This window comes from Leucopleurus acutus (assembly GCF_964270905.1).
Source record: "Leucopleurus acutus genome assembly, chromosome: 11".
NCBI lineage: Eukaryota > Metazoa > Chordata > Mammalia > Artiodactyla > Delphinidae > Leucopleurus > Leucopleurus acutus.
The window spans coordinates 100,092,399-100,117,122 of NC_139152.1; the positions used below are offsets into that span (position 1 = coordinate 100,092,399).

Below are 24,724 nucleotides of genomic sequence, written 5' to 3' on the forward strand. Positions count from 1 at the left end.
CTTGTCCCCAGCCACCTGGCAGGTAGTTGGTATCAGAGCCCAGAGCAGGACGGGGCTCTGCAGCCTTTCTTCCCGCCTCCGGCTCTGCCCCAGGCCCTGTCTGTCTCCTCAGGGTCCATCCGCCCACGGCCCTGCCATCCTCCTGCCTCCCCTGCTTCCTCCCCTTTCCCCCCCTCCCCCAACCCCCACAGGAGTCCCAACCGCAGAAGGAAGGTCAGGAGTGGGCTCTGGGTTACGCTCAGACTTGACTGCAAACCCTTGCTCTCCGCTCCTCTCTGGGACAGGATGGGAGACAAGCATGTGGCCCAGGGGGTCAGCCAGAGGCTCCCCTCCGACGCCCACTCCTCAGGCAGAAGCTAGACATCGAGGACTTCCCTAGGCCATGGAGTCATCAGCGCTCGGACCCTGCCTCACTCCTGGAGCTGCACAAAAGGAAATAAAGAAGGACCCGGGAGGGAGGGTGCAGGGGGAAGGTTCCACTCCTTACACAGCTCCAGGAGCTGCGGCCTGGAGTGAAGCCCTGCCTGACCACACAGCCCCGATGTGGCATTTCCAGGCCAGTGTCTCCGGGGTCCCCCGCGCCCTGGGTGATGAACCCAGAGTCCCTGTGTGCTCCGAACTACTGGGGACAGGGTGAGTGACCAGAGCCCAAGGCTGCTGATTCCCTGTCCGGTGCGCCTGGGCTCCTGCCCCGTCACCCCGTGCACACTCCTTGAGCACCCCGACGGCCCGGCGCCTGGCATCCCAGCCTATCTCATGGACCTGAGGCTCAGGAGGGCCGCCCTGGGAACCTGGGCATGCTGGACACCATGCTCCACCGCCAGGGCAGTGCCACCATGAGGGGTGACGCCGCCAGGGCACTGCCAGGGGCTTGGTCCATTGGGGCCACCAGGCCGGCACTTTAGCCTGCTGCAGGGCCCAACCCAGGCAGCCGGGGCACAGGACACAGGACAGGCCCGGGAAGATGGGGACAGCAAGGTGATGGTTCCGGCTGCTGCCGGAGGGGGCATGTCAGCCGTACCTGGAAATTCCCAGCACTCGCAGCCACTCACCCGGGAAAGGTGGGAGTCTGGGGATCCTGGCAGTCATCCTGACACCCAGACCACCCCGTGTCCACCTGCGCCAACACACCTGGGACCTGGAGGCCTCTGCCACCACCGGGCAGTGGGCCCTGACCAGGTCAGCGGGCCTCGCTGAGCCCCAGACACACAAGCAGCCATCTGACCATCCAACATGTGTTTACTGGGAACCAACTGAGAGCCGAGTGCTGTGCTGGGCGCTGGGGGAGGGGGCAGCGGTCAATCCCACAACCGCAGGCCTGGCCTCTCCGAGCCTGGGTGCTGACAGGGCTCCCCTCCCACATTCGGCCTCCCATCAGCCCTGCAGATCCCGCCGGGGAAATCCGCCCCCTCCCCTCAGCACCCCCTGTGTCTGAGGCCAGCGGGACCAGCCTCCTCCCCTCTCCCCTGTCGTCCACCCTGAGCCCCGGGGCTTTCCTTAGCTCTGGATGAAGCTGCCCATCCCAGCCCTGCAGCTCCCCAGGCCTGGGGCAGCTGCCCTGCCAACACTCCGACCTCACCTCCCACTGCGCACCCCACTCTGACCAGCCGCCACCCACTCCCCGTCCCCCCAGCCCCAACCCCAACATCCCCGTCATCCCGCTGCCGCCGCTGCAGACAGCAACTCCACCCTCCTTCTCTCCGGCACATCCTTTAGGACCCAGTTCAGAGGTCACCTTCTGTGAGAGGTTTTCCCTGGTCTACCCTCACTGCACATGGACTACGGTTCCTGCTGCGGGTACCACAGGGTTTTGCATAATCGTGGGGAAGGAAGGGGGCTTCCCAACTCCACCTGCACACATGGCCAGTCTCGTTCCCCTGGCACAGGGGCTGCAGGGGGTGCTGCTGGTGTGGAGAGCAAGCTGGGACTGCTGGGGAGGATGGGCGGGAGGTCAGGAGGGGAGAGGAGGGCCCCTGAGCACCGAGGCCTATCACCCGGATGGAGAAACTGAGGTCCAGAAAAGGGGAGGGTTGCCCACCAGGTTTCCTCAAGTCTATGGCACAAGGCACCATACACATGCTGACCCGGCAGAGGTCACCAGCTGGCCAGCTGGGCCACCTCCTCTCTGCTCAAGCCGGTCTCAGAGGAAGAAGGTCAGGGCCCATGGCAGGGAGGGACCCAGGGCAGGAATCTGAGGGCTCCTCAGCTCCCCCGCACCTACCAGGAAAGCTGTCCCTCTGGCCCCAAATCCAAATGTGGAGGCAGCCCTGAGCCTGAGAGTCGGAGCCTCATGACTCCTGGTCGACGGACAATTCTAGCCAGCTGGGTTAGCTGGTTTCTCCACCCATGTGAGGTTACAGGCAGCGAACTAGAAGCAGTGGAGTTTGCTCAAGGCAGGAAACCTGCATCAGCAGAACGCCATGAGAGGCAGCCCAGGCCTAAGTGTCAGGCAGATCCAGGTTCGAATCTGGGCTCAGCCCTGTTGAGCGTGACCTAGAGGGTTATTCGGTGCTCTGACCTTCACGCTCCTCCCAAGTGGGAGGCCCTTGCTTAGCTCCCCTTTTCTGGCAGCCTGGGAGGGAGCAGATTCAAAGCAGACCCCAGATGTCTGCACACATCCACTCCATGAGAGAAAGCCTTTCCAGGGGGGCCTGGTCCCGCAGAAGTGGAATGCAAAACCCTGTGTCCCCAGTCAGGGGCCCAGGGGGCAGGTAGTATGTTCTGGAGGAATTCCTATTCGAAAGGGTTTTGCAGTTTGGGACAGTGAAGGCCTAAGTCTCAGCTCTGGGTCCCTCGACACCCTGGCAGCACTGCCACATGCTACGGGGAGGGTGAACCCAGCCACCACCAACCCTTCCAAAGGCTCCTGCCAGGGGCCTGCTCCTTCATAGCTCCAGCTGGACATGGCAGCAGGGCTTTCTAGCACAAGGAATACCTCTGGCCTAGGAGGCACGTGGAGAAAGGTCGGGAGCAGGGATGGCCATGGGGGGTGGTTCCAGAAAGGGATGGAGGCCCACAGGTGTCACTGGGGTGGGACTGCCAGGGGCTGCTGACTTGGGCTCTTCCAGACCACAGCTGATGCCAGGGGGTACTCCACCTGCTGGGCAGGTGGAGTACCCCCTCGGTCTCGCTCCAGGCAGCCGGCAGGCTTTAGGGTCTGCGGCAACGGTGTCTACCTGGGGGCTGCAGAATTTTAGTGTCTTCTACTCACAGCCTCAGATCGAGCCCTTCTGGCCTCCCCAGTGCCTCAGAGGCCACCTGCTCCGGCCCGAAACTGGGAGAGGCATCAGTGGGCAGGGGTCCAAGCCCTGCTCTGTGTTCCGCTGCTGAGGCTGTAGGATGACCGGCCCAGGGCCTCAGCATCTCCACCCACGGAGCAGGCCATCCACACCACATGGCTGCCTTACACAGGGGACCAGGAGTTCTGGCTTCCTTCCAGGCAAGGCCTTTCCCCATCATCCCGAGCCCTCACTCCTGCATCTGCTTGTATGCCTCCAGGGCTGGAGAGCTCACTGCCTCCCTGCCAATAGGGGGGCTGGCCCAGAGGATGAGGATGCCCTGGGTGGGAAGCAGGACCGGGAGGGGGCCTGGGCAGGCGGAGCAGCTCTGTGATGGAGACCGGGAAGATGGAGAAAGGGAAGAGGAGCGCACCTGTGCCCACCCCCACCCCACCGGCTGGCCCGAGGGGAGGCCCCTGCCCTGAGCCAGGGAAGGAGGACAAATGGTGGTTTTGTCCTTGGCCAGCCGGCGGCCCGCACCACACAATGACCCTTTCATCAGGCTGAGGGAGCCCTGGGCCGGGGTTTCATCTGACAAGGGAGGGCGCCGGCCTCCTGTCCCCTTGCTGGGGGAGTTGGGGCGGGGGGGAGGTGAGCTGTGTCTGAGCTGGACCCAGGACCATGCAACATGGAGGCCTCAGGAAGCCAGCTGAAGCCCCTCCATCTGCCCCAGGAGGAGCGAGGCCCCAGGAGGTTAGGGGGCTGGCCACAGGCCACATGGAGGGGCCTGTTCTGGGTACCCCAAATCCTGAGCTGACAGAGGGTCTGCATCCCCACACCCAAGGCCTCCACCCCACCTCACCCCCTCGTCTGCCACCGCCCGCAGGGTCCTTCCAGGGCAGTTGGACCATGGCATTGGTCCAGGTCCCCAGCCCAGTTCCGGGCTCCCCGCAGGCTGAGCAGACCTGGCCCCCTGCTCCCCAAGGCTGGCATGAGGCTCGGGGGGACACAAGTGTGTGGGGAGGGCAGAGGCAAGGAGTGCAACTTGCCAGACCTGTGTCCGTGGTGTCCCCAGAGAAGCCCAATGAAACAGTGTGCAGTCAGGGCGTCAAAAATCAAAAATCAGCCCCCTTCGTGGTGACCTCCCCTCTGAAGGGCACCTCCAACAGCTGTCTGTACCACCCCGGAGGCCCCAGGGATCCCGGGACTCCTCTCGCTATTGGACCAGAGCCGGGAGGGCTGTTACCCAGAGGTGACCTCAGGAAAGGGCCTCTGTCCTGGACCCTGACATTCTTGTCTGCCCACCTCAATAAGATGCCGAGAGGCTCCCTGGAGAGGAACCCTGGGTGGATGTGTTTGCCAGTGAGTATCGTTCCTTCCTCTAAGAGTCTCTGTTGTGCTCCTGTTTAGTCTGGGCAACTCCTATCCATCCTTCAAAACCCTAAGTGTCACCTCCTCCGGGAAGCCCTCTGAGATCCCCTCGAGAGTTCATCATTCTCTACTGAACAAGCACAGACACAGGGCCTCCCTCTGTCACGGGTGGCCAGCCTCCCTGCTCCTAATAGCTGAGAACGACCCCATCTTCTGAGCACTTACTGTATACCAGGCAACCAGCAGAGCTCATCTCAGCATTTGCCTGTTGAAGTCTCACACCCCCTCTAGGTTACTGTTCCCATGGCCCCCACTGTACGGAGGACACAGCTGAGGTTACGGGATGTACCCAGGCAGTAAGAGGAGGAACGGTGATGTGAACCTGGTGTCTGCGTCACCATCAGGCCCCTTGGCTTCACAAGGACCAAAGGGAAACGTGGTTAGAAAATGGGCCCTTCTCCTGCGGGCCGCAATACTTAGCTGCAGGACCTAACGCAGCCCTGGGAGGAAGCATGGGGGGACCCACCTTCCCCTCCTGACCCTCCCGCCCCACACACAGAAAGTCGAAGGAGTCATGTCCCAAATGCACCCCTTCCCCCTTTAACGAGACTCACTCACACATCAACGATGTCTCGAGGTTCTCTGTGATCAGAGCAGTTCTATTCGTGTATCTTGAGCTGGGGATCCCTTGGGGGTTGAGATTTTGTCAGGTTCTCCAGCTTGGCTCACCGGTGTGCACACCCCTCCACAGAGCCACCCGTGCTTTTGAATCCCAGTGGCGTATGGGCCTGACCTGAGCCTGTGCTGGAAGGATCTTCATTTCCAAGTGACCGACGGCAAGCGTACTGAGGCCCAGAGAGGCCCGTGGACCTGCTCGAGGCCACACAGCAGAGTTCCTCCCGTACCGGGACACGCACAGTCTCCTAGGCTAGGAGCTGCTCCTCCCCAGGGCAACCTGTCCCCGCCTGAGCCGGTGGCCCCATTCTGCCCCCACGTAGGCTGCGATACCATGGGAGTGGGCCTGATTCAGCAGCCCCCTTCCAGGGTCACGTCCACAGGGCTTCTGGAACTGCGGTTGGCACCACCAGTAAAGCCACAGCGGCAGAGCCGGGAAGAGGCCCCGCCTTGGCAGGGCAGTGGTGAGCGCCCTCACCCCCACGGCCAGGTGGTCGGTGAGTAACTGCCCCGTCACCATGACTCACTCTGGTCCCCAGAGCGGCGGTCACCATGAGAAACTCGTACCGGAAGATCTGGGGGGATCACTGCAGCCAGCCCCACGTCTGGGAGAGGGAGGCCGAAACCGGAAGGGACCTGCCCAGGACAGTAGGTCAGCCTGGTCCTGGCACGAGGCCTGAGCCTGGCCCCCAGACCCACCGAGCCGGCACCGCAGGCCCTCCCCTCGGCCTGCAGCCCCCCACCTGCCCTCCCTCAGGCCCTTGCTGATCCTCACTGGCCCTGAGAGCGCCGGCTCTGACAACAGTGGAGAGCCGCGCTGGCCGGAGCTGCCTCGGATGGCCAACCAGGCCAAGCTCAGAGTCCGGCAGGGGCTCGGGGCTCTTCCAGGCCAGCACACCCGTCCGACCAGATCAGTGGCAGTGGCCCAGGCATGCATCTGGGATTCGCTGTGCACGGACCACAGCCCGGGATGCGGAGCCGGGAGAGCAGCCCAGATGAAAGGGGCAGGATCAATTGTCCGCCAGTGTTTGTGATCCCAGCAATGGATGCCTTCTGGAAAGTTCTCTGGGGCAGAAAGAAGCCTCTGCCCAGGGCCCCCTCCTGCCCCTGGCAACCTCAGATCCCCCGGGGCCAAGCTTTGGGAGCATTCTGAGAAGGCTGCTGAGATGGGCTTTACCACTGACCCCCAACTGTGACTGAAGCACTTTGCACGGCTGCCTCACCTGCATTCAGGCCTCAGCTCATAGGCGGCCCACAGGGTCTTCTCTCCACACTCACATTCATTTGCATCACTGAGGACCTGCTTCCACCCATGGCATCTTACACACCTAACCCTAACCCTAGTCAGCCCTATGGCCACCAACAGTGGGGGGAAGCCCAGCGATGCCGGAGCCTCCCTTGCTCCCTCTCGGGAACGCTGGCGTTAGTTTCTGCTCAGGAAAGGCTGGCCTCAGCACTTTCTTCCCGCTGGGGCTGAAGGTCAGGCTGGACTGACACTGCGGCAGGGGTTGCTGATGGCGGGGCAGGGGGCAGAGTCTGCTGTCCTGCCCTCCTCCACACACACACCCACTCCAGACCCCAGCACCGGTCCAGGAACGTTCGGGGAAGCTGTTGCCTTAGGGGAATTTCTGCCAACAAAGCTGGCAGTGCACACTCGAGGAGTGAGCCTCTGTGGGCACAGATGGTAGTCACGGCAGGCCTGGATTTGGGGTGCCAACCCCCAAAGGAAAACTTAGGGTCTGTGGAGGTGTACTGGCCATCACCTGCCCCAGAGCCCCTCAGCTGCTGCCCCGGCATCCCACTCTCACCAGCTCCTGAGCCCCGAGCCCACCTCCTCGTCCCAGATTCTTACTCCAAACCACCCGGGGAGGACTCCTGGTTTCCCACCCCTGGACACCTCCCCGTTAACGCCAGACCCCAGCCAGCTGGCTCCGAAAGTGATTTCTTAAGCAGAGTAGCTACCGATTCCCTAGCAAGGCTTAAGATCGACATGCTGGGGATTCTGGGGAGGGGGGGACTTCTGGATCTCCACCTCCGACCTCTGAGAACCAGAGGCTTGAGATTTCAAGACCTGCTGAGTCGATCCAGATCCCAGGAGGAACGTCACAGCAGGATTTTCTGGCCTGGTACTTCGCTAGGCTGAGTCCCCAGTGATCAGGCGTTCCCCACCCGGCTCGGAGCCCTGCCCTGGGCGGCCTGCCCCCCCCCCCCCATCCAGGCGATGCCTCCGCAGCCGGGGCTGCCCGCCGGGCCTGGAGCGCTCTCTGCGCCCGGACCTTGTAATTATGTCCCACAGCCCGGGAAACCGCGGGCCCTGCAGCATCTGGCTGCGGTTGCGAACTTTTGTTTCAAGATGCGCGACTATTTATAGAAGGAAAACTGGTAGGATAGTAATTTCCTAGGAGCTGGAGGAGAAATTGGCTGCGTCTCTATTAAAAGGGGGCGGGGGCGCGGCGATTTATTAGGACTGCGGCCGCGCGGGGGGAGGGGGTGGCGCGGGGAGCGGGAAGGCAGCGGCTGCCCCCTCTGGCCGCGTTAGGCGACCCCGGACGTGGCCCGCGTGTAAAGGAGGGGGAGGGGGAGGGGAGGAGAGAAGAGGGGGAGAACTGGCTCTGAGGTTTAATCAGTAGCATCCAGCTTAAATTCCCCCAAACGGCGGTTCCATAAATCAAACGTCTTTTTAAATCGGAGGCCAGAGCATATGCGTCCCATTAGGAATCCGGCGAAGCCACCGCTGCGCCGACGCGCCCCTCGGCTCCCTGGGCCCGGACGGGCCCTGCCGGGAGCTTCCCGGAGCCCGGCGGGCGCTGCCCGGCCCGACGCACCCGCGCCCCACGCTCCTCGCACTGCCTTGGCCGGCCGCACGCGCTCACTGCGCGCCCCCCTCGCCCCGGACGAGGAGTCGGCCGCGGCGAGGGTCGGGCCGCTCGGCGCGGCGAGAAGCCGCGCGAAACCACGGCAACCTCAGAGGACAGCTTGGGTGCTGTCTGGTGGGACGCGGCGTGCACGTGTGTGCCAGTGTGTACGCGGGGGAGCGGATGTGTGCGTTCGGCTCTCTCGAGTGTGGCACGGCCGTGCGGCCGCGTGTATTTATATAGGGAGGGGGTTCCCGTTGGTCCAGGATTCGGCTGGGAGGCGCAGGGTATCTCCGCGCTACCCGCGCGCCCTCCGGCCCTCGCGCTCCGTGCGCGCAGCCAGGTCTACCGGCGCCGTCAGGCCTCCAACGGGCCACCCTTTCCCTGACCTCAAGGCCAGAGCTTCTCACTGCCTCAGCCGCCCCCCAACTGCTCAACTTCGGCGGCCTGGGCCGGCTGGAAGACCCACAGTACCCCCGCTCCCGCGCGCGCCGGGCACCCGGCGCCCCGCCCAGGGACCTCACTGCCGCGTTCCCTGCTCGCCCAGTTCCAGTGCTGGAGCCCAGGGAGGGGGGCCCCTCACCCGCCCACCCCGCGTGTGACCCGCGGCACTCACAGGTAGCTGCCGCTGGACAGGATGAGAAAGATCTGCGGGCAATAGACGGAGAGGAGCGCGCTGCGCGGCGACAGCAGGAGCATGATGGGCCGGCGCTCCTGGCGGGGCTGCGCAGGCCCCGCGGGCAGAGCGCGTGGGCCAGCTGAGGCCGGGGTCTCCGCGGCCCTCCCAAGGTAGGGCGGCGGAACGCGGCGCTAGGGACCCGAGCGCGCGGGCCCCGGCGCAGTGGTCGCCCGTGCCCCGCCTCCAGGGCCGCGCATCTCGCTGGGTCTGGGGCTGCGGCGGGCGCTGGGGCTGGAGTGCCGGGAGGCGAGCGGGCAGTGGGCAGCGAGTGCGCCTCGGCCGCCGTCTGGCCCTCCGTCCGTCGATCGGTCGGAACCAGCTCTGTCGCTCGCTCTGGCTCACGTCTTCAAGTCTCCTGAGGCGCGCGGCTGCCATTGGACGGGCCACCCCTACATCCGCCTCCTCCGCGGGCGGGTTTTTTAAAGGGGAGGCTGACCGAAGCGTGCGGCGGGAGCCGCCTCCAGGGCTTGCCCAAACCGCCTTGGCTCGGACAATCCCCCCAACCACCAACTTCAACCAGCCACACCGCTCTGGCCCGCTCTGCAGTGTGCACCTGGGGGGAGGCACCGCGGGAGAACCACGCGGGGGCGTGCGCTCCTCCTGGGTGTTGTGCTCCGCAATGTGTGCTCCTGTGTGCGTGCACGTGCCTGCATGTGTCTGCGCGTGACTGCAGGAGCGTGGGCGCGTCTGTGAGCCCGCAGGTGTGTGCGCCCAAATGCACTGTGTTCGCTGCGCCTCTGCCTGCGTGCGCCCCTGGGTTTGGTGACACTGGCTGTGGGTCGCATGCACTCACTGCCGTGGCCAACCAGGCCCAGCGTGGTAGGGCTCAGCAGTGCACCCGCGCGCCGGCGTCTCTGCAGGGTCCTGCCTCTGAGCCTCTTTGGACAGCCTGCGCACTTGTTGGAGACCCCCCGACAAGTGCATAGAGGCCCCCAACTCTGGCTTCCCCCACCTCACTTCTTCTACTCTCCTCTGAGGGGTTGGCTGGGATAGGTGTGGGGCGGAGCACACCCACAAGAACACACTTCTCTGAACAATCCTCCTTCCCGTGATCTTTTTAAAGCCCAAAGCACAAGGCTTTGAGTCCCACCTCCTATTGTCTGCCAAGCCAGGCTACATATGAATGTCTCTCTAGATGCAGTGTAGATCCCTTAAGCAGGAGTGAAGGCACAAAGAGGGAAGGTGACAAGACAGGAGAGGTCTGTGCAATATGGCCAGGGGCCCCCAAGGGAGTGGACTTCCTGGCTCCTAGACCTGACATGGAGACTGGTCCCCAGCATCCAGGAGGAGGGGGGGCCGCCTCCCCTACCTTCACCCCTCTGGGCCCTTCTGCCTCTCCTGAACCCCAAGAACAGGAGGCGGTCATGGAGCAAGGCTCATCCTGAGGCTTCATGACCCCAGCTCCAGTGCGCAGAGGGTACCCAGACTCCAGATGGTTCCTCACGGCCCCGGCTCGGCCTCCTCCAGGGCTGCAGCTTGGAGGCTGCTCAGTTCCAAAGTGAGGAACTGTGCCTCCTCAAAGCCATGCGTTTTGAAACCGCCCCAATCCAAGGTGCATCTGCTCTTGAAGCCCCGATCCGCAAGAAGGTTTCAAGGGCTGAGTTCTCCGTTCCTGCCGGCCCAGGGGCTCCCCCAGAGGCGGCACATCTGCACTGGCACCCGGGCTGAGGGGCATGTGTGTATGGGAGCTGCACGTGTAGACGTGGGGGTGAGGGAAGCTGCTCCTGGACATTCATAATCATGGGGGTATGGGCGGGGGGAGGGGGCTGTGATCACGGAAGAGTCCCCCAGTACATACAATCTCAAGATATTTCCTTGGAACTTTTATGATCCTAAAATCCCATGTCCTGGGATTCGTCAGGGCCCTGGAATACACTATCTGGAGGAGTCCCCAGGTGCCTGCAGTGGCTGTGATATCATTACCAATAAGAAAAGGTCGACTTTACTGGGACACCCCCAGATCAAAGGCCCTCAGGATTAACCTTCCCAGCAGCCAGTGAAGAAGGGGCTACCGCTACCCCATTTTTCAGACGAGGGAAGGTGGGCTGGGAAGTTGAAGAGCTCACCCAAAGCCACCCAGTGAGGAGTGAGGGGGAGGTTGGATCCCTAAACCTTGCCCTTAGGCACTGGGCTTCCAAGTCATTTAACCCCTTAGGTCACATCTGGCCCAGCTGCCCCTTCTCCCCACCTTGTGTAGCCAAGATGGCTTGCAAAGGAAGCAGGCCCCTTCACTCCAGTACAGGCACCACCAATGTGGCGGTGACAGGGGCTGAGTCCCCTGAGTCCCCTCCCCCCCTCCCCTCCCCTTCCCTCTCTTTGGCAGGTCCCAGGCTGACTCTCTGGCTTTCCTGGATGGAATTCCACAGGGGTGTTTGGAGGCCACGTCTTCTATCCCCCTGGGACTGGGAGAATATATGTTTTAGGGGGCACACCGGGGGAGGAGTCCCCCCTCCAGGGCTCCATGGTGGGGCAGAGGACAGAAAGGCTCAGCAATCTCTGGTTCGCTGTCTCACGCGCTCCCAGAGAGGCTGGCACAGGTGCCTGGGCACACGGGCTGGGTCTCACTCACTGGGTTCTCTCTACTCAGACACTGGCCACCATCCTGTTGAGAACAGCCAGAGCTGCGGTCCCATTTACAGAGCGGAACGAGGAGGTTCAGGAAGGATAGCCCAGGGGGAACCTGCCCGAGCTGACTTCCACCTCGAGCCCTGGCCCCAGTCCTGGGAGCCCAGGCTGGGCACCGCCTTCAGCTCCTTCCAACAGTCCCGGGCTGGGGAGGTGGGGGTGGATCCATGGAGTTCTTCCTGCAGCCGGGGGAAGGGGTGCTTGCAGAGGACTCCTGTTGAGGAGCTGGTGTTAGGCAGGGCAGTCAGAGGCGGACGTCCCAGCTCCGCCACTTACCCTCGTGCACAGTGACTTGGCCTCCCTTGTTGCATCGCTTCCTAGTCCTTAAAACGGGAAGAGTGAAGGCACTCACCTCCACAGCTGCCAGAAGGCGGCAAGGCCTCAGTGCTGAGAACCAGGCAGTACAAGGCAAGCCTCATTGGGGGGTGCCTATTACATTAGGGGGCACAGGGGGAGTAACTGCAGGGGCTCCTGGAGGGTCCAGAAAACAGTGCCTCCCTCCCCACCCCCACCCCCCAGCAGACTCAACACACTGCACCCTTACCTCCCATAAACACACACCCGGGGACACAGCCTACAACAGACCCACAATAAACAGTGCCACCAGCAGCCGCAGACACGCCCGCCCAGGCCTGCAGAGCTGAGGCTAGGACAGGGAGCTTCCAGCCCTGCCTGTGTGGCCGCTGGCCTCAGTCCCTGCCCGCCCTGGGCCTCAGTTTCTCCATCTGTAAAATGGCGGAGGAGGCGCTGGATGGAGAGGCAACGGATGAAATTACTCTCAGGTCTGCTTCTACCTCTTTGCCTGGGAGGCCGCGGCTCGGCCGGCGGCACCGGCGCCGGTCCTCCCTCGGGGTTGTTCACCGGCTTTGCCCGCGGCCGGGACCGGGCCTGCCTTCCCCCCCCCCCGCCGCCGCCCACCCTTGGCGGCGCACAGTAGGCGCGCAGAGCGCGTCGGGGCGCGGAGCCGTGGGCCCCCCGGGCTTGGCGGACCGCGCCCCCCCCCCCTCACGGTCACACTGCCCGCCCACCCCCGCTTCGAGCGAGGCCGAGACAGATTCTGTCTAAAGGAGATCGCAGCTCAACAGGTAAGGACTCGGCTGGGTTCAGGAATGTGGAAATACGACTCGGGGCAGCTACTGCCTCAAGCAGCGAGCGCGGCCCGCCGGGAGCCCGCCCGCCCGCCGGGCCGCGCGAGGGGGAGCGCGGCGAGAGGGGGCCCGGCCGAGGGCCCCGGGAGGGCGGGGGCGCGGGGCCCGGACCGAGCCCGAAGCGGCCGGGCCGCCCGCGCGGCCCCTCCCGAGCCAGCCGGACGAGTTGTCAAGGTAATTTCAACACGTCCGGGTGATGGATAGAGACGAAGGGCCGTGGCGGGTGCCCAGGCCGGCGCGCCCGCTGCCGGGGTGCGCGCCCCCCGCCCACCCGGGGCCCTCGGCCGCCCGAAGCCCCCCGCCCCCCGCCCCGGCGCGCCCTCCAGGCGGCGAGCGCTCGGCCCGGGCTCGGCGCCCAGCGCAGCCCGGGGGAGGGAAGGCGCGTCCCACCCCCGGGGCCTGGAGCCCAAACAGGTGAAAGTACGCGCCGGGCACGCTCGCCGCTACCAGCAAGCCTGGCCGCCCGCGCGTCCTCCTCTCCCTCCTCCAACCCTGGGCTGGGCGCCCCTCGGGCATACCCGCAGCTCAAAGGGCTCGGTTGCGTCTCTGCAGGGCCGGGGCGAGCGTCCAACGCCCAGGCCAGCCCCGGATCCCCGAGAGCTGCCCGTGCCCCCTTCCTGTCCCCAGGTCCCCTGGGGGACACCCTGGAAGCGGCTTCTCTTGGCTGCTCCGATCCCGGGCACCGGCCCCGACCACGGGGCTACTCACCCGAGCTTCACGTAGAGAACGCCAAAGCAGAGAAACACGTAGAAAATCCACTTGCGAAAGTTTCTGTGCATGATCCAGGGAGGGGGGCTGCGCCATAGACAGCGGCGGGCGGAGGGGACGCGCGGGCCGGGCGAGGAACGGGCAGGAGTTGGGGGCTTCGGTGGACAGCTCTCAGCCGGCGCTGCGGCTCCGGCGGCCGGCGACGCGCGGGCACTCGGAGCGCGCTGCCACCATGGTGAGCCCGGGCCGCCGCCGCCGCGTGCGCCTGGGGGAGTGACCTGGGCCGGGGGCCGCAACTTCGGAGCCGGACTGTGTGACCGCGGGGCCCCACAAGGGCCGGCAGGGCCGAGGCCCGAGCGCGGCGGGCGGGCGCTGCCTCCACTGGGCGCAGGCGCCTGGGGCCGTGCGCGCCTCGCCGAGGGCTGCGGCGGCCAATGTGTCCGCACTTGTCGGCCTCCGCAGGTGACTCGCGGCCCCGGCGAGCGAGCTGCGAGCGTGCGAGCGCGCCCCAGGTAGGAGGATCCGCCTCCCGCCCGCCCTCCTCGCTCGCCGCGCGCTCTCTCGCCCTCGCTCGCGGGCTCTCCCCTCCCTTTTCTCCTCCCTCCCCCGTGACACACAAACGCATCTATCCCCCGGAACCCCCTCCCCAGGCCGGCTCTCTTCCGATCGCCTGGCCGGGACTGGGAGGGAGGAAAGGGGTTGGGTGCGCGGGGAGGGGGGCCGCGCGGGGGAGGGTGCGGCACCGAAGGGACACCTGCGGAGGGGCCGGTCGCTCCTCTGCGCCCGCCAGGGTGGGGGGCCGGTGGGAATGGCCGATTCAAGCTGTGGTAGCCACTCGGCTTCCAGTTTCTAGTGGGGGAGGGAGAGACCACCCACCCGCCCCCGTCGCCGTTCTGGGCACGCTTACCCTACCCCCAGCAATTATCCACACGGGGTCCACCAGGGCCACACCCTTAGCCCAGGCACCTCTGCCAAGGCCGCAGGGCTCGATCAGACCCTCCTCCAGCGCCCAGGGTCCCCCGACACCTGTCACTACCGCTGCCAGTGGCGCTTACTCAAAGCAGGGACAGGGAAGGGACAGACAGATGCAGGGCGGTGGCTCGGACGACCTCCTACAGAAGCTGTTTGGCTCAGCACCGTGATGGCGAGGGATAGGAGGAGGTTACGGGGCCTTCCCTGGCTGTGTGGCAGGCTCCCACCCCAAGGACTCCCTGACGTCTCTCCCCACCGCCCCTGGTCCCCTCAGTCTGCACCACCCCTTCTGCAGTGCCAGGCTCAGTATTCACGTTCGGTGCCCCAGAGCGCGAGGTCAGAACCACCGCGGTGCCTCGCATACGGGAGTGGTCTGACTTGGCTCGGTCCTGGGCAGTGGGCACCCGGGCGGGCAGAACCTGCTGCTGGTCAAAGCCCTGTCCCGAGAGTGCAGGACGGTGACCCTCTGCCTAAGCGCTGTCCTGGCCAGGCTCCTGTCCCGCTCCGAGTGTCTACGGACCTGGACGCCTCTTGGGCGAGTGGATGGAACTGGGAAGCACTTAGTCCCTGAGGACCAGCCGAGACCCGAGACTTGCTGGGGAAAGAGTGCCAGAGGTGGGGGAGGGGTGTTGCTTCCAGCCACCCTTGGTCCCACCTAGCCAAGCCCCAGCGGGGGCTTTACCTCAGAGTCTGCCTCCCTCCCGCGCCCCACCGTCCCTCTCGACCCCCTGCTCCGGATCCCCTCTTAATTCCTTCCAAATCCCCCGAAACTTTGCCACGACCCGGACGCGGGCCATTCCCCGGCCCCTGGATCCGAGGTGTGGCGGGGGCAGCTGTGCAGAGAGGGGCAGATAGGGAGCGTTCACAGATGAAAGGCACGTTGGAGATAAGCACAGGCAGGGAAATGGAGGCACAGAAAGGGGTGAGACGACAAGAGCAGCCTCACCCCCAAGTGTTCCCTGCGTCCCAGCGCCCCAGATGTCACCCCATTTCATGGAACGGGAAGCTGAGCCCGGGAAACGGGAGGCTGCTGGCTGGAGCCGGGCGGGCTGGGGAGCACGAGCCGATGCTGCCACCCGGCGGCGACGTGGAGGACGCGCGGACGCGAGGCTGCGGACCCGCCAAGACCCGGGCGGGAGGGGTGTGTCTCGGGCCGCTGGGGCCACGCCGGGTCCCGGGACTGCGAGGCGGACGGGGTGCCCCACCTGGCACAGGTTCCGGGGGCCACTTCCCCCCCACCCAGCGCCACCAGCCTCAGTCTCCGCCTCCGCTAATGGGGCGAATCCTCGGGAGCTGAGGAGTGTGGCGAGACTTAAGTAATGACCCCACAGCGGCCGCTTCCTCCCGTCCCGGGGCCTCGGCGACCGCCCCAGACCTCATGCCTCGCGGACCACCACCCCCAACCCGCTCCCGGGTTCGAGGTCGGGCAGGCTCCCGAACCAGCCGGCCCGGCGTAGTGGGTCAAGGAGAGGAGAGGGTTACGGCTAGGGTGTGGGACGCATAGGTTAGTCCACTCACTCAGCGTGCTGCTCCGTGCCTCAGTTTCCCCGGGAGAACTGCATGTAGAGCCGCACCTCTCCGGACACTGGGAACAGCGGCGCGGCGTCGTGCTGCCCCCTGCCGACCGCGGGAGAAATGTCGGTGGAGCAGGTACCGCTGGGCCAGGTTTGAGGACGCCGCCCGCGTGACCTCCAGCGAGTCGCTCCCCGCCGGAGTCCGTCTCCAAGGGGGTCCCTGAATGGCTCCAAGGTTAGGGGAAATCTGGGGTGGAAGAGCTCTATGAATCCCCTCCCCGTGTGTGTGCGCACGCGCATGTGCAGGGGCACACACACACACACACACACACACACACACACACACACACACAGAGGCAGGCAGCAGGCCTGAGGTTCCTACCCAGCCTGGGTCCCCGGGGCTGATTCCAGGGCTCTGAGGTCCACTGACGCAGTCACCCCTACACCCAGCCCCGTCCCTCCTCCCAAATGGAATTGCAGCTCCCCGTCATCCTGAACAGGGTGGTGGCCCGTGGCTCGCTCCAAGGGTCCCACATCTGTTTGGGTGGGGGAACCACTGGGTGGAAGTAGAGGGCGTAGCTCTGCTGGGAATGGGGTTCTGGTACTCAGTGAATATGGCGACCTGCCAATGCCCAGGGGCAGAAGTCTCCAGAGTCAGGATACCCTGGGGACCCCGGATGAGTCTTAGGCCACCGTTAGGCTCAGTGGGGTTCAGTGGCCTCAGCCACTCTTCCCTGGGTGACCTCAGGTAAAGCTCTCAAGCTCTGCAGCCTGGGTTTCCTCACTGCTACATGGGGACAGCAGTAGCACGTACACCCCGTGGGGTTCTGACGCTTGAATGAGTTAACCCATGTGGAGGTGCTTGGACGGTGCCCGGCACATGGCAGGCACTCAGTCAGTGCAGGCTCAGCCCCTACTGCCCCTCAACCTCATCACACATGTGAGCACCCTTATCCTCCTCTCCCTTGTCTTTCCTTCTGTTACTTAACACATCAAGCTAGTTCTGCCCCAGGGACTTTGCACATGCTGCCCCTTCAGGCACAGTGGTCTTCCTCTGGTTCTGTGTGGCCTCAGCAGAAATGTCCTACATCAGAGGGCGCTCACATGCCTCCCCCCCAAGCATACTCACTAGTGTTCTCTATCATAACATTGCTGTTCCCTTTGTGACGCTGGGGACAAAATGTCATTATTTGTTTCTTGGGTACCACCAGCCCATAAGCTCCATGGGGACCATCTCTACATCTGCTTTGGTTCCTGCTCTATTCCCAAGATAAGAGAGAGAGAACCTGGCATATCGTAAGGGCTCAATAAGCAATTATGGCATGAAAGACTTTCCAGGAGGCAGCTACAATCGTGACTGCAGTGCTGTAAGCTGTGGAGAGCGTGGACCTGACATCGACTCCTTTGAACCTTGAGTCTGGACTCAAACACCATCTCCCACATCAACCACACCCCATTCTCCCACACTTTCTCCTGCCTCATTCTCGCCTCTTTTGTTGGCTTCACTGTTGTTTCCTGAACCCCAGCAAGTCCTACTGAGGAGACCCTGAACGTGTGTTGGGCCCTGTCTAGATAAGCAGCAAGTGCTCATCTCCTGGGCTTCGCACAGCCTAGTGAAACGGTGCTACTAGACTCGCTGCACAGATGAGGACACTGAGGTAGAGAAGGAAGTGCTTGGCCAAAGTCACACAGCTGGTCAAGCTGGGATGCGAACCCAGGCCCATCGGGCTCAGAGCTCAGCATTTCTCAGCATCTAGGGAGGCAGAGCCTGGGCTTCGTGGAGTGAAGTGTACAGGGTTAACCATTCACTTCCTGCTGCTGGGAGCCCCAGTCTAATGGGGGGACACTGAGTGTGGCAAGAGGAGAGGAGGCTGTGAGGAAGGAAGGTGCTGATGGGAAAAAACCCAGGGGAGACAAGGTAGGTGAAGAGGGCCTCAGAAGGAAGGGAGGTGTGGTGGACAGAATCCCTAATGGCCCCCCTGCAGGTCCTGCCTTAATCCCAGAGTCTGGGATTGTGATGAGATATAGTGCCCATGATGATGTTGCGTTACATGGCAAAAGATGTGATACGTTTACTAATCAGTTGACTTTAAGTTCATCAAAAAGAGGATTATCCCAGTGGGCTGAGTTAATCACATGAGCCCTTTAAAAACAGAGCATTTTCTCTGGCTTGTAGCAAAAGGGGCAGTCAGAGAGATTCGAAGCACAAGAAGCATTTGACGTGCCATTGCTAGCTTTCCTCGTGACGAGGAATTCAGGTTGCCTCTAAGGGCTGAGAGTTCTTAGAATTGGAGAAAGAATAGAGACGGATGCCCCATCTACTGCAGGAAGGCCCCTTGGGCTGGATGAGGTGCAGAGAAAAGGGGCTGTGACCTTCAAGATTGGGCTCAGAATGGAAGAGGGAAGGGGGAAGGACTAGAGGTTGGCATTGGGAGGACATTTGGGCCAGTCCTTGGAGAGTTACATGGACATGATCCGTCACATGGAAGTTCATCCAATGCCCGAGGATAGCCACCATTCAGGAGAAGGCCACCAGCTTACCCAGGCGGCAGAGCTATTGTTAGGTTGACCAACTGTCCTGGCCTGCCCAGGACAGAGGGGATCCCTAGGAGGAGAGATTTTCAGTTCTAAAACCAGATAGTAGTCCCAGGCACACTGGGCCAAGTTGGTGACCCTAGCTTGAGCGGCTCTTTTTCTCATTGCTGTGGAGTAAGAACCTTCCATCAGCAGATGCCAGGACATAATCCATGAATTTTCTGGTGGAAGGATGTCTGCCTAGGGACTTTTCACTCCCTATCCAACTTTCCCTTCCCTATCCACCTTCTCCTCAGAATACTCAGAAGCCCCACAGGTCAGAGGGTGGGGGCAGTGATGGACAATGAGTATGGAAAGAAAAGTCCCCATATCAGTCCCCATATCAGTATTTGGGTGGGAGCAGACAGCTGGGAAAATAACCTCCATTGTATTACATGTCACAACTTGCAGAAGGCAGTCAAAGCCATACTCAGAGGCAAATGCATTGCTTTCATCACTAAAAGGAAAAATGAAAATAAGTGAACCGAGTTTTGAGGTTAAGAATTTTTATATGTCATGTATTAGTTCAGGATTCAGCAAACTTTTTCTGAAAAGGACCAGATAGTAAACATTTTAGGCTTTGCCAGGCCACATGCAGTCTCTATCACATAGTCTTTGATTTATTAATTTTTTACAGCTCTTTAAAAATGTAACAACCATTCTTAGCTTGGAGATTTGGCCCCCGGCCATAGCTTGCTGACCCCTGTATTAGTCAGGACTTTTTCCATTGCAAATGACAGAAGCCAAGCTGTAAGCAGTAAAAAAGGGAAACCATTGATTCACATAACTGAAGAGCCTAAGGGCAGGCAGTGTGACTTCAGGCATAGCTGGAGCCAGGGCTCAAACAAAATTACCAGTGGTTTTTGTCTCTCTTTCTGTCAATTTTGCTTTCTTAGAAATAAGCCTCATTCCCAGGCAGGCCGTCTCCATGCAGTGGCCCCTCACTGCTCCAGGGTTCTGCCTTGCAGGTTGACAACCACAGAAAAAGAGAGCTTCTCTCTCCCAGATTCCAACAAAATTCCAAGATTGACTGTCATTGCCTTTGACTGGCCTGGCTTGGGTCACATGACTATCCTTTGGCTGGCCACTGTGTCTGGGGAGGGAAGAACCGGCCTAGGATTTTGGAGCCCCGGTTGGGGTCATTGCCATCCTGATTACATAGAGAGATAAGAGCAGCAATATCTTCATGAGAAAAATGGAAGAAGGGAGTAAATGCTGGGCGGGAAAAATAACCAGTGTCCACTGCATGCTTAAAGCTCTGTGTTTAACAAACACTTATATAGCACAGCCTCTGTCATTAACTCATTTACTTTTTTTTTTTTTGTAAATTTATTTATTTGTTTGTTTGTTTTGCTGCATTGGGTGTTCGTTGCTGCGCGCGGGCGAGCGAGGGCTACTCTTCGTTGCGGTGCGCGGGCTTCTCATTGCGGTGGCTTCTCTTGTTGCGGAGCACAGGCTCTAGGCACGCAGGCTTCAGTAGTTGTGGCATGTGGGCTCAGTAGTTGTGGCTTGCAGGCTCTAGAGCTCAGGCTCAGTAGTTGTAGCCCACGGGCTTTGTTGCTCCGCGGCATGTGGGATCTTCCCGGACCAGGGCTCGAACCCCTATCCCCTGCATTGGCAGGCTGATTCTTAACCACTGCGCCACCAGGGAAGCCCTCATTTACTCTTCATTGCAGCCCTGTGAGGGAGGTTTTATTATCACCCGCATTTACAGGTGAGGAAACTGAGGCATAGAGAGGCCCTGCTCAGGGACTTGAGGGTGATCCAATATTGGAAAATTACTCTAGCATGTTCCATCTGTAAGTCAAAGAAGAAAGGCCACAGGCTCATCTCCAAGGATGCCAAAGAGGCATTGAGAAAAACTGAAGACTCCTTCCTGGTTTGAAGAAACAAGCATATGGCAAACAGAACTCTTAGAAAACCTGGACCAGAGGCTGCTTCCTTAGCATGACAGGCTTCACCATCTCTCCGTTGCCCTCTCCCCAAGGCCAGCTTTTTAAGCCCTTCATGTTCTGGCCTCCTGACTTGTGCCCCTAAAACCATTCAGCCTGGAGTCCAGGAAAGAGTCTATGGTCCACAGTTTGATCCTACCTCTGTGCCTTTTCCATGCTGTTTCCCACCTGGAATTCCTTTCCCTCTCCTTTCCGTGACTATTTACAGCCTGACTCCGACCATTGACCTCCTGAGCCCTTAGGCTGGGTCAGGCCATAAAGGGCACCGAAAGCTAGACCAAGACCTTGGACCTTGTCCCAGACGAGGACCAAACACTATGCACTCAGGTGCCTGAGTAAGCTGGGGTTTCTCCACGGTGGCACCATGGACATTCGAGGCTGGCGGGAGGTTCCTGTGCTGGGCACTGTAGAAGGTTTAGCTGCATCCCTGGCCTCCACCCACTAGAGGCTTAGAGCACTCCTACCCCGTTGTGACAACCCAAAGTGTTTCCAGACATTCTAACGAGAACCAGGGGTCTAAGCTACAAGGTGTGGACGTTTTGGTATGGACAGTGCAGGTTCTGTCCATCCTGTTGCTCGGACGGACAGCTCTGTCCATCCCCAGGACATGGCTGAGTCAGCCAGGCTCAAACGGGCATGGGCACATTTGAGCTCCCGCTTGGTAGAAAAGTCCAAATAAGCAATTTCCTTTTAAGCCAGTGATACAGCATCTGCATTCCCTCTGCCCACATTCCACTGATGCTGGCCTGTCTCTGGCCACACTCGGCTACAAGGGGCAGGGAACCCTGGTCGTGGGCTGGGCTGCTGTCCGGGGCCAGCTCCCAATTTATGGGACAGGTGGGTACACAGACCCAGACCAGGGGAGAAGGGAACAAAGGGTTTTGGAGGACAGACGGCAGTCCCTCACACCCCCTTACACTCTGGTCCCCACCGCGGTCCTCTCCATACCCGTTGCCTGACATGCTCCCATGCTACCCATCAGATTACTACGGACCCTTCTAGGCCTTTGGTCTAGAGGGTGCAACACGAGCCCCTTAGCTTAGTGCAGGAGACCTGACCTGACCAGTCATCCACTGATCCTACGTGAGCCACTCAAGACACAGGAGTCCTACAGCCTGATCAGTCCTCTGGTTTTCGAGTTGTTCTCTCTTCTTCAAGAGCTCCTCCCCACTGTACCAGTTCTGATTAGGTTTGACTGCCTATTACAGCAAAACTCAAAACTGCAGGGCTTAAACAAGATAAATGTGTGTTTTATCTTTCCCATAAAAGAAGTCCAGATGTAGGCAAACCAGGGCTGGTATAAAGGCCATACATGTCATCATGGACTCAGGGTCCTGACACCTCATTGCTCTGCCTTCCTGAGCATGTGTTCCTTCACCTCAGACTCCAGGATGGCTGCGTGAGCTCTGCCATCACATCTGCTTTCCAGGTTGCTGGATGGAAAAAGAGCCAAAGAAGGGCATGCCTCTTCCCGTGCCTGGACACTCCCTCTTACTTCTCATTGGCCAGAACTTGGTCACATGGTCATACCTAGCTGCAAGGGAGGTGGGAAGTGTAATCTTTCAGCTGAGCCACACTAGGCCCAGGTGAAATTGGAGCTCTGTTACTAAGGCAGGTGGGGAGACGTACTGGGGCACACCATCACCAACTTCTCCCCACCCCATGATCTACTCAGATGCCCCCTTCCTGGATCCACCCAGCCTGTGGGCAACCGATTGTCCAGACGTTCCTCTCTCGGGGCTCAGCTGGACCCCAGCCTGCAGCCGGATCCAGGAGGTCTGTGCTGAAGGAATAAAGGAACAAGTGGACACCCCCACCTCCCCACCCCCAGGCACCCCTGCTCATGAGAAGAGGGGTGAGTCAGACCCACCCCGGGCTGATCTGGACAAAGCGGCTGACACAGGGCCGGGAGGGGCAGCGAGGCCTCATTGTCTCAAACACTTTCATGTCTCCGGGTCGTCACTCTGCCACTGCAGTGAACATCATGCATTTTTCATGCCTCTTAAGCCCAGTGTATTCTTTAGAAAACAGGGCTGAGTCACTCGCTTTCCCAGCCTCTCAGAGAACGACTGGCCGATCGTTTGGTGGAGGGGGAAGCTCGTTGCTGCAGCAGAGGCTCATCCTTAAGAAGCTGGATTAACTGTCTGAAATGTAATTGCATCTGTAGCCATAATCCTATTTGCCAGGTTGGTCTCCTAAAAGCAATGAGATGTCTGCTCTTTGTCTCGGGCACCAAGAGCCAGGGCACCAGGGCCGATCACTGACCGCAGCGCTGCCTGGGAACCTGCATTCTTACCCCGCGCCCCACGTGACTCATGGACAAAGACTTTGACTCGCGGCCAAAGTATTTGGATGGAGCCCCTTGTTTCAGGGCGGGAAGCCTGAGACTCAGGGAGGGAAAGGACCGCCAGGGCCGCCCAGTGGCCAAGCAAGCATTGAAGCCCGAGTGCGCTGCCCCAGCGCCCAGTACTCTGAGCTCTTATGGTAAGGGGTGCCCAGGGCTTCTGGCACTGCCCCCGCTCCCGTAGCTGCAGCCGGCAGAGCCAGCATCCAGCCCTGGGGCTGGGGTCCCTGGCCTGGCCACATGGACTGCCTTGCCTGCAGCCATCCCGCTATGCAGGGCCCTGGGGAGGTGGGCACACAGATCCAGACTCCTGGAGGCCCCTCACCTCGGCCTGAGACGCACACAGGCCACCAGAGGCAGCACCCAGGGCGTCAGGGCAGTCTCCAGTCCTGCCCCAGAAAACGCCTTGGGATCTGAAAAGCTCCAGCCCTCATTTTGCTCAGCTGTGAAATGAGAGATTGTCACCAATGCTGAGGCCTTGGCCAGCACTGATGCCCTGCGACCCCTTATCACTAGTGGTGTCCCCATAACGGTGAACGAATGAATGACTGGGTGAATGAACAAATGAAAGAGGTGATGGGCCCGCCTTGGCCTGCCAAGCCCTGCTTCTCCCCTCAGCACCTGTCACGTTGCCCCCCCCAGCTGGGTCACCCCCCAACCCGGTCGCCCCCACCCTCACCCCGGCGCAGTGGGGGGGGGGTCCTTGGAGGGGCCCCTCACAGCTGGCTCCTAGGTTCATGGTGAGTAAGCAGAAAGTGGAGGGGGTAGGGGACAGATGGAGGCTGCGGGCACCAGGCTCTGTGACCCTGAGCCTCAGTTTCCCCATCCATGAAACACTCGCTGCCTCCTTGGTTGTCATCCTGCGTGGCGCCCGGCACACGCTAATTGCCCCCGTAGACAAGAGGCTTCTTGCCTGTGAACGGCACTGACTGCAAACACTAGGACATCTCCAGGGTGCTCGTAATATGGAAACTGCTCTGCTCTGTGACCCCTCGTCTTTTGAGGAACTGTGCCCAAGAGAGGGAGCAGGTGGGCACATGGGGATGGCAGACCTGCCCACACCCTCCTCCTCCAGGTAGGCAGCTGGGACCCCTGTGGAGGGACAGGGCAGATCCAGGCCAGGGCCCAGGACAGAGCCCAGCCTCTGGGAAAGTGGGTCCTGCTGCCATACCACCAGCCAGAACATGGGGGACGGCAGCTCCCGCATCCCACTGCATTTCCCTTCCCACGATTTTCAAGCCCCTTGAGCCACCTTAGCGCTCAGGGTGCCTCTGCCCCCCCTGCCTGGTGGGTGGTGGACGTTAAATGGGTGCAAGCACTTGGGCTTGGGGACCACTCTCAGTCTCCCTCCTCCTCCCCTCTGTACACCTGCACATCTTCTCTGTGTGCGCTTTTTGGTTATTTTTCTAAATTTTTTTGGCCATGCCACAGGGCATGCGGGATCTTAGTTCCCTGACCAGTTATCAAACCGGTGCCCCCCGCAGTGGAAGCGCAGAGTCTTAACCACTAGACCACCAGGGAAGTCCTCTCCTCACCTTCTCTGGTGCTGGTCCTTCCGCTTGGAAGACTGTTTCTTGGACTGTCTGCCTGGCTCATCCTTCAGGGCTCAGCAATGGTTGCCCTCCTCCTCCGGGAAGCCTTCCCTGAACATCCCCATCTGGGGCTGGCTTCCTGGGGGCTCCCATGGCTCCCTAGGCTCCTGTCTGTTTGTGTAGCATCTCCCCTGGAGGGCAGAGCTACCTGATTTCTTCCCGGGGGCTGGGACTTTTAGGACATTCTCCGCAGACACTGGAGAAAACATGGGAAAGATTTTAGGGAGTGGGAATCAGCGTGATGCAAATGAACGTGCCTCGAACACGCATATCTAACTGATTTCCTGGCCAGGTCAAGAGTCTGAACGTGGCCTTCTCTCACAGCCGGGCCAGGAGGAACTAGAGCCTGGCCCAGGAGAGGAAAGTACTGAAAGCTCACAGCGGACGCTGGGTGGGCTTGTAGTTGGATTATACTGGATCTTCGGTCCTGCCCATGAGGCCAGCTGGGGCCCTGTGGGCCACTGGGTTATTAAAGCAAATGAATTCCTGCAACGCTG

The 24,724-nt window shown here is 61.2% G+C and overlaps 1 protein-coding gene across 2 annotated transcripts in view; it reads right to left on the reverse strand.

Annotated features, from left to right (window-relative positions):
- The window catches only part of WNT7B (Wnt family member 7B), a gene marked incomplete at both ends in the record, with an annotated part of 50,164 nt that extends 36,814 nt beyond the window's left edge, over positions 1-13,350 (reverse strand). The window contains one exon of one of the 2 annotated variants that reach the window (XM_082849982.1): positions 13,280-13,350. In XM_082849982.1, the coding sequence (XP_082706108.1) occupies positions 13,280-13,350 (71 nt within the window). Of the gene's footprint in view, positions 1-8,735; positions 8,819-13,279 lie in introns of those variants that run through there. The other variant, XM_082849981.1, reaches the window with a different exon arrangement.
- Between the last annotated feature and the right edge of the window lie 11,374 nt (positions 13,351-24,724).